This window comes from Triticum aestivum, chromosome 2D, assembly GCF_018294505.1.
Source record: "Triticum aestivum cultivar Chinese Spring chromosome 2D, IWGSC CS RefSeq v2.1, whole genome shotgun sequence".
Taxonomy (NCBI): Eukaryota; Viridiplantae; Streptophyta; class Magnoliopsida; order Poales; family Poaceae; genus Triticum; species Triticum aestivum.
Window position 1 is genome coordinate 31,696,819 of NC_057799.1, and position 9,311 is coordinate 31,706,129.

General features: G+C 46.2%; 1 protein-coding gene across 1 annotated transcript; it reads left to right on the forward strand.

The window, feature by feature from the left end:
* Nucleotides 1-2,263: 2,263 nt before the first annotated feature.
* LOC123048500 (wall-associated receptor kinase-like 6) lies at nt 2,264-9,075 on the forward strand. Its single transcript, XM_044471588.1, has 6 exons — nt 2,264-2,930; nt 4,938-5,182; nt 5,810-5,902; nt 6,431-7,434; nt 7,927-7,936; nt 8,060-9,075. Exons 1-6 carry the CDS (start codon nt 2,275-2,277, stop codon nt 9,073-9,075), a joined length of 3,024 nt encoding a protein of 1,007 aa, XP_044327523.1. The 5' UTR covers nt 2,264-2,274.
* Nucleotides 9,076-9,311: the final 236 nt, after the last annotated feature.

Here is a 9,311-nt window from a genome sequence, read left to right on the forward strand (position 1 = left end):
ATGAGTACTTTGGACATTAGGAAGACGTATGTGCCAAGCCCGAGCATCATCATAGCACGCCCGATGCTGCAGGTCCAGCCAGCACTCACAAAACACAACCCCATTGAGATGTTTCCAAGGAGAGTTGAGAAATCCAAGGACGCACACTTTCGAGAGCCGAAAAGATCTGTCGTCGGGGCGGTATCGACAAGTTGTGGTGGAAAGATCACACCGTCGCCGTCCGCCTGCCGGCATTGCTTGGCGGCGAGGGAAGAGGAGCTGGGGGAGGGAGGGGAGGGGGGCTAGTGTTTCCCAGATCCATTTTAGACTAGCCCATCGCAGTCTTCCATCAATTTCACTTATGATCCCCGCCGTTTCTAAAGAAACTCTCTTCCAATGCACTGCATTATCGTCTGCTAATCCTTCAAGTTGAATTTTATCAATATAGCATAGAATTACCGAGGAAATGAAACATGTGTTATTTTTTCTCTCAAATATGCACAACGTGCGTATCATATTATATAAAACGAAGGCGGGGGTACAAAACCCACTCCACCATTGATGTTACAATGTAACTACAACACCAACAACGACAATACAACCCATCTACCAGGAAACTACCACACATCCAATGGCTACTATCTTCTCGCCCACCACAATAGGTCCACGAAGAGATCATCAGGTTCTCCTGTTAACAATCCGGCCTGCTGCCAAGCTCTACCTTCGTCTGCTATCCTCGTGGCCACCAAGTCAAGAGAAGGGGATGCACCATCAAAGACAACCGCATTCCGATGTTTCCATAGCTCCCACAATGCAAGAGTGAAGATGGCCCGGATTTTCTTTGGCTTGTACCGTTTGTTGGCCTTGTCTACACACCATACCGTTAGCATCCATTCTTGCCTGCTGAGAAATGTGTACAGCGTCCTCCATATGGTCCTTGCAAACGCACAAGTCAGCAAAATGTGGTCAATTGTCCTCCTCCTGTGTACAGAACAGGCAGGCGTCTTGGTGTGCTAATCCTCCTCGGGCAAGTCGATCTGAGGTCCAGCATATGTTCTCCATGGCGAGCCAAAAGAAGAAACAACATCGTAGCGGATCCCTCGACTTCCACATGAATTCCACGGTTGGCACCACCGCTCTCCCTGCAAACTTGGCAGCGTATGCAGATCTAACCGAAAACTGTCTATCGTTTTCCCTTGACCACATAATGGTGTTTGTAGCTCCTTCGTCGAGTTCAACTATGTCCACCATTTGCCATACTCCCATGTACTCTTGTAGTGCGCCAAACTCCAAGTTTGGGCCAACGTCCATCGTCCAGGTTCCCCTAGTCAATGCATGTGGACAGTTCGAGATGTTTTCGCGCGCCGCGGGATTCTAGCATAGAGTGCCGGTGCAAGTTCCTCTGAATGCATGTTATGTTGTATATCATCTCTTTAGACAATCCAACAAATAGGTAATTAAATTTATACACGCTATCTAGTTAGACTCGCATGGACTTAACAAAAGTAAGATTTAGCGTATTAATGCTTGGCCTGTTAAAAAGATTTATAGTAGTCCTTGAGATGGTGAGTATATAAGTGGCATGTGTCAAACTAATATACGCATAGTGAGGAATGACCACTGGAACTGGCCTAAGAAACACGCATACATGTCATCATACATATATATGTCATCTTGTTGAGCTCATGTCACCATAGCTTTGAAAGGGACACAAATTATGCATCGTTAATTATTGAGTTTGTGTGCTAGCTCAGAGACAACCACGGGGAGTCTGGGACTAGCCTAATAGACAAACATATATGTCATCACACATACGTCATGTTATTGCGCTTATGTCACCACAATTTCAAAAGAGACACACACTATGCGTCCTTATAATTAATTATTGGGTTTGTGTGCTAGCCCATCCACCAACCATTCAATTTGCATCAAATAAGTAAGTAATGATGTCAATTTGTCACACGGCCCATGTCGATCACGATCAACTCAAAAAGAAGTAGAAAACTATGTTATCGCAACATTCCTTTGTGGAAAAAGAATGGCACAGATTCTTCAAACGACAATGCCATCAACACAACGTGGAGCATCTGAAAATGAAACACAACCAAAGTATCTTTTCTGTTTTTTTAAGGCAAAAGTATCTTTCATGGTGATTTGCCAACGCCACAGTATCTAGGTGGGCCGTCAGGGCTACGACGGACCTTTAGTGCACTAAACTTTAATGTTAGTGTGTGTTTCTATATGTATATGGGTTATGGGTATCAGAGGAGGCCGTGCGTCCTAAGCAATTTAGCCATGCCACTCCTAGTACGAACCCTGCAGCTCCTTCTAATTGCCTTCCATGCCGCGCTCGTCGTTAACGCCATATCCGGCGTGCCGGCATCGCCCAAGCCGAACAATTGCCCTGACAGGTGCGGGGACGAGCAAATCCCTTACCCATTCGGCGTTGGCACCGGGTGCTCTCTGTCGCCCGAATTCGACCTCACCTGCAACGAGACGACGACTCCTCCCACCCTGCTCACCGGTGAAGCCAAGGTCACCAACATCACGCTGGAGACGGCGCGGCTGGTCATCTACACCCACCTGACCTATAGCTGCGATGTGCCGACCAGCAACACTACGACCGACCACATGACCACCAGCATGGCCCTCAACGTCGCCACCCCGTTCCTGCTCTCGCCGTCCGAGAACATGTTCACGGCCGTCGGTTGCAGCTTGACGGCAAGGATCAAGGGCCGCGGCAAGAGCTCCTACCTCACTGGCTGCATCACGACCTGCGCCAGGGTGAATGACACCGGTGACGACGGCACGCCCTGCAGCGGGCACGGCTGCTGCCAGGCCTCGTTAACTCCTAACCTCACCGAAGTCAGCGTCAAGTGGGAGAACAGGCGAGGCAGAAGTCCTGTGGCTGACAACCTGTGCCAGTATGCTTTCGTCGCTACCAAAGGCTGGTACGTGAAGAAATTCCTTTTCCTTTTTTCCACTTTCAAATCATCGTATACAATTAACTTGGCAATTACCCCACCTTCCGATAACGTCCTAGTAAGGTCTATGGGTTGACTTTCATTGAGATTTTGATGAATTTCATTCAATTTCAGTAGACACCAAAATATTTACCTTTTGGTCATATTTCAGTAATTTGTGTTGTGCATAGGAATTCAAATATTTTTCTGAATTTCAAATGAACATTTCGGTCCTTTGGCCAAAATGCAAACCGAAATCACTGAACTTCAATAATTTCAGTAGGTGCTGAACTATTTCTGAAACTGAAATTTAAAACCAACGAGTACTACTGCTGATTATAACTTCGCAATTGCTGACATAACATATCATCGAAACAAACATGTTTTTTGGAAAACAAGGATTACCGCTGATCTTTGCATCAAGCGATGCACACAGTTGTTTATTTATTAAGGGAAACGATTCCCTACGACCGACCGAAGCTTCGGACAGTCGGGTCGCTCGCGACTCACGCGCCGCACACCCAGCAATGCTAGCGCACACACGTCCCCATGTTCTTGAGCAATGCTAAAAAGGCATCGAACGGCGACGGCTCCCAGCACTGACCGGAGCTGAGGACGGGATGTTGCAACCATCAAAAATACGAGAGCATACCTAAACACCTACCCTATTATTTGACCGCCATCCAAACTGGTTGTATCGTAGTACATGTTACCGTCTCACACTGGTAGCACCCAAAGGCCATAAGTTCCCTCACTTCCGCATGGTGTAGTAATGACCACGTATGGATCAATCCAAATGCTCGGTAGATAACCTGCAAAGAGTTTGTCATATTTGTTATGTTAAACACACAATCATTCCGATAGTTGCAAATAGCCCAAAGTAATGCACAAGCTCCGACTCTTTCATGCCTTCGTATTGGATTTAACCCCAGCTAACCAGCTACTACCAAAACGGATTAGGGATACCATTAGGTGGAGGTACGTTAAAGGACACATGTATTATTCGCCATAATAATTTGGCTAGTGGGTATGTAAGAAATAAGTGTTGAATCATTCTCTCGTGGTCACAGAAATAATAGTGTTTATTCCTTTCCCAACCACGTTTTGCCAAGTTGTCCTTTGTTAGAATCACGCTCTTATGGACAAACCACATGAAAATCTTAATCTTTAAAGGCACTCTTGTTATCCACTAATGAATAGACAGTGTGTTCCAGTATTAATCAAGTCGACATACATATAGATTTAACCAAAAACAAGTCTGAAATAGAAAGAGCCCATCGGAATATATCTGGCTCATTGACAAGTTGACCTCCATCAAGCTTTGCATTAAATGCAGCCAATGATCCTATCTTTCCCCGATCAGTGTTCGTCTAAACTGTACATTTAGAGGAACCAATCCCAATATTGGACTCACAGATTCGTCCTTACGATGTACGATATTATAAAAGCGTTAGATAATATAAGGCTAGAGGTGTCCCTCCCAGCCAAATATCCTCCCAAAATCTAGTTGTACGTCCATCTCCAATAATAAACTTGTCCATTAAAGAAGGTGGCCTTATTTTGCATCAAACCCTTCCAAAATGGTGAATCATTCGGCTAGGCTATTACCCGCGAGAAGGTCTTGGAGTGTAAATACCTTTCAAAACAACATGTAACCATAGGATCTAGTTTAGAAGATCTTGTCACAACAAACCAATGGTGAAAAAAAAAGATCCTCGAACAGATTTATGGTTGGTGCTTAATATAAGAATAGTCAATCTTGGTGATATCATGCTTGCCCGCGAGAGAGATGGGGTGGTGTTGCACGGTATGGTCAAGATGCATCGCGGCATCCTAGCGGTTTATCATTCTCCAGAGTTACAGGTTTTATGAAGATAATGGCATGTTTTTAGTCTAGACTTACGTACAAACGCTTCAAGTTGCAACAATCTTCCCCTGCAAAAAGAAAAGCTGCAAAAATCTTCACATATACTAATGGGTGAATTTGTTGAGCAGGTACAGTTTCAGCAAAAATGACCTGATTGGGAATATGACATTCGCCAATAGACTTGGAAGCGGCCCTGTTGTTCCAGTTGTTCTTGACTGGGCAGTTAGGGATGGGACATGCCCCCCGACTTCCGAGGGTAACGGCAAGGAAATTGTTCCTAACGGTGCCGCCTGTGTTAGCAGTCAAAGCTATTGTGTAAATGCAAGTAATGGAGCACCGGGCTATTTCTGCAATTGCTCCACGGGATACACCGGTAATCCTTACAAAAAAAATGGGTGCACAAGTATGTAAACTTCACTCCACTTGTTTGTTATTGCATATATATTCCTCTCGCCTCAGAGTAATTTGAGATCTTTTTAATTGTATAGCACACCCTGGATACCGAGGAGGACAATTTGACCTTGGATAAGATTAGGGATCCCAGGATTTTTAGTGCTCGCTCACTATTTTTAACATTAATAAACTTGGAAGTAAATAATATGATACTACTGTAAGACTTACATATTTCAGCCCTTGTGGCCTTATTAATTCAAAGTCAGGATCTACTGCAGCCTTCCTTCTACAAAAATGATATTGATTGGTGTCTTTACTTTCACTAGTCAATATATACGTGCAATGCACGTTAATTTGGAAGTATATTAAGTGCATGCGGATATTAAGTAGGATATTATTTGCATGTTATTATGTGATTAACACTATTTTTTACATGAAATTAACTGCACGCTAAACGTGTTGAGCGCTCAACATTGAAGCAGTCTAGGTTGTTGGATTGACATGATTTGATGGCCGAGATTAATTGGATCTGCCCCTTGGGGTCTTTTTATATTGGTATAGATGCACTAAACTGAACAATGTGCAATGTTTTCCGTACATTTTTCAGATATTGATGAGTGCGCATTACGACGATCACCAAATTCCACAATGTACAAGAATATCTATCCTTGCCGTGGAGGGACATGCCACGATACCGAAGGTGATTATGAGTGTAAGTGTAATTTCGGACGAAGAGGAGACGGCAAGAGTGACAAAGGTTGTGAACCCGTATTGTCCAGACCTGCAGTCGCAGTGATAGGTAAGGTGTTGTATATATGCTCTACTTTCCTAGACTTCATGGCAAAGCAGTCACCATTCCAACAACTTGCATCATGTTCTTATTTCAAAAACAAAACTTACATCACTGAATATCTATACCAAATTACTACTACATGTCATCATGTGAAGTTGTGAACAGTTATGACTGTCTCTTAATATATAGTTCGCATGACGCCATTAACATGCATATTTTTCAAAAAGGAACGAAAACCCTTGGCCCTGATGCACACAGCCTTTTGCATGAACCTGCATGACCAAATCTTCTCTTGGGTACATGTCATGCAGTTACTTGGAGCAAGCTAGGAGTACATGTCATATGTATGAACTCTCATGTTAGTGCTCGATCTCTGGCCATGTTGAAAATAAATGTAACTACTTATATATGTCATCTGCTTGCAATTGTATGCAGGAACAATTGGCGCAATCGCATTACTGTTCGTGCTAGTAATATTTTTGCACATGGAGCGAGAGAACAGGAAGCTGAGGGACCGATTCAACAGGAATGGCGGGTCGTTCCTCAAGAGCGCCGGGATCGAGATCTTTACCAAGGACAAGTTGGGTCGCATCACAAACAAGTACAGCTGCATCATTGGCAAAGGTGCCTTCGGTAAGGTCTACAAGGGGACCACCGATGCCGGCGTTGTTGTTGCTGTGAAGCGCTCCATCATCGTCAACAAGGACCGGCAGAAGGATTTCGCGAATGAGATCACGGTCCAATCCAAGATCAGCCACCCAAACCTGGTCCGGCTCATGGGTTGCTGCCTGGAGACGGAGGTGCCCATGTTGGTCTACGAGTTCATCCCCAGAGGGAGCCTTCAGGACGTGCTTCACGGAAACAACCACCCTCTCCCACTGGAAACACGCCTCGACATTGCCATCAGCTCCGCTGAGGGGCTCGATTACATGCACTCGCAGAGCCAGATGGTCCTCCATGGTGATGTCAAATCTGGCAACATCCTCATCGACGACAGCTTCACGCCCAAGGTGTCGGACTTTGGGACGTCCAGGCTCATGTGCATCGACAAGGACCACACCAACTGGGTGGTCGGGGACAGCAGCTACATCGACCCCGTGTACATGAAGACCGGGCTGCTCACCGCTAAGAGCGACGTGTACAGCTTTGGTATCGTGCTGCTGGAGCTCGTTACCCGAAAGAAGGCTAGGTACGGGCAGAATCGTAGCCTTCCGATGGACTACGTCAAGGCTTCCAAGGATGGCACGGCAAGGCAGCTATTTGATGAGGAGGTTTCAGCCAATGTTGAGGAGAACATGGAGTCCCTCGAGGAGGTTGGCAAGATTGCAGTGAAGTGTCTTGAGGAAGACGTGAATAACAGGCCTACCATGGGAGAAGTCAGGAAGGAAATTGAAAAGTGTAAGACACAATGGTTGCGAAGCCAGGGGAGGGCAAATGAGGTAATCCCCTAGTCTTAATTAGCTGGTACGGTAGGGTGTAACCCCGAGTTGAACTTTGTATCTTGTAGTCAAGTATAGCCAATTTCTTTTGGTTGATGTAGTCTACTGCAGTTATGACTTGAATATGTTTTCTCCAGTGTGTGATGTACATGTGCTTGCTATGCAATTGCAATAATTTATAGTGTGTGACTAAGGCTCAGTTTAATTACGGTTGCGAGTTGCAACAACTTCTTTGTGACTAAAGCTCAGTTTAATTATGGTTGCGGGTTGTAACAACTTCTTATATCACTGAATATCAATAGTAACAATTTACTACTACACGTCATCATGTGAATTTGTGAACAGTTGCAACTACTTCTAAATATATATAGTTCGCATGAAGCCATGAATATGCATATTTTTCGAAAAGGGCCGAAAAGCCTTGGCCCTGATGCACACAACCTTTTGCCTGAACATGCATGGCCAAATCTTCTCTTGGGTACATGCATGCAGTTTACTTGGAGTAAGCTAGCTAGTACATGTCATATGTATGAACTCTCATGTCATGTTAGTGCTCGATCTCTGGCCATCTTGAAACAAAATCGAACTACATATGCATACGTCATGTGCTTGCAATTGCATGCAGGAACAATCGGCGCAATCGCATTACTGTCCGTGCTAGTAATATTCTTGCATATGGAGCGAGAGAACAGGAAGCTGAGGGACCGATTCAATAGGAACGGCGGGTCGTTTCTCAAGACCGCCGGGATCGAGATCTTCACCAAGGAGAAGCTGGACCGCATCACAAACAAGTACAGCTGCAGTATCGGCAGAGGTGCCTTCGGCAAGGTCTACAAGGGGACAACCGACACTGGTACTGTTGTTGCCGTGAAGCGCTCCATCATTGTAAACAAAGACCGGCATAAGGATTTTGCGAACGAGATCACGGTCCAATCGAAAATCGACCACCCGAACCTGGTCCGGCTCGTGGGCTGCTGCCTAGAGACGGAGGTGCCCTTGCTGGTCTACGAGTTCGTCCCCAAAGGGAGCCTTCAGGATGTGCTTCACGGCAACAACGACCCTCTCCCGCTGGAAACACGCCTCAACATTGCCATCAGCTCCGCCGAGGGGCTCGATTACATGCACTCGCAGAGCCAGATGATCCTCCACGGCGACGTCAAATCCGGCAACATCCTCCTCGACGACAGCTTCACGCCCAAAGTGTCGGACTTTGGGACGTCCAGGCTCATGTCCATCAACAAGGACCACACCAACTGGGTGGTCGGGGACAGCAGCTACATCAACCCCGTGTACATGAAGATCGGGCTGCTCACCGCTAAGAGTGACGTGTACAGCTTCGGTATCGTGCTGCTCGAGCTCGTCACCCGAAAGAAGGCTAGGTACGGGGAGAATCGTAGCCTTCCGATGGACTACATCAAGGCTTCCAAGGATGGCCCAACAAGGCAGATGTTCGATGATGAGGTTTCAGCCAATGTGGAGGAAAACATGGAGTGCCTCGAGGAGGTTGGCAAGATCGCGGTGCAGTGTCTCGAGGAAGACGTGAATAACAGGCCTACCATGGGAGAAGTCAAGGAGAAACTTGAAAAGTGCAAGAGCCAATGGTTGCAAAACCAGGGGAAGGCAAATGAGGTAATCCCCTAGTCTTAATTAGCTGGTACGGTAAGGTGTTACTAGTAGAAAACAGGGCATTGGTTCGGCCCTCGTAATAACATTAATCCCGGTTCGCTCACGAACCGGGACCAAAGAAGGCAACTGTCCCGGTTCGTGAGCCCAGGGGGCCGGCCGGGCCACGTGGGCCATTGGTCCCGGTTCGTCTGGACCTTTTGGTCCCGGTTCCACGCACGAACCGAGACCAATGCGCCTCGCCCCTGGCCCAT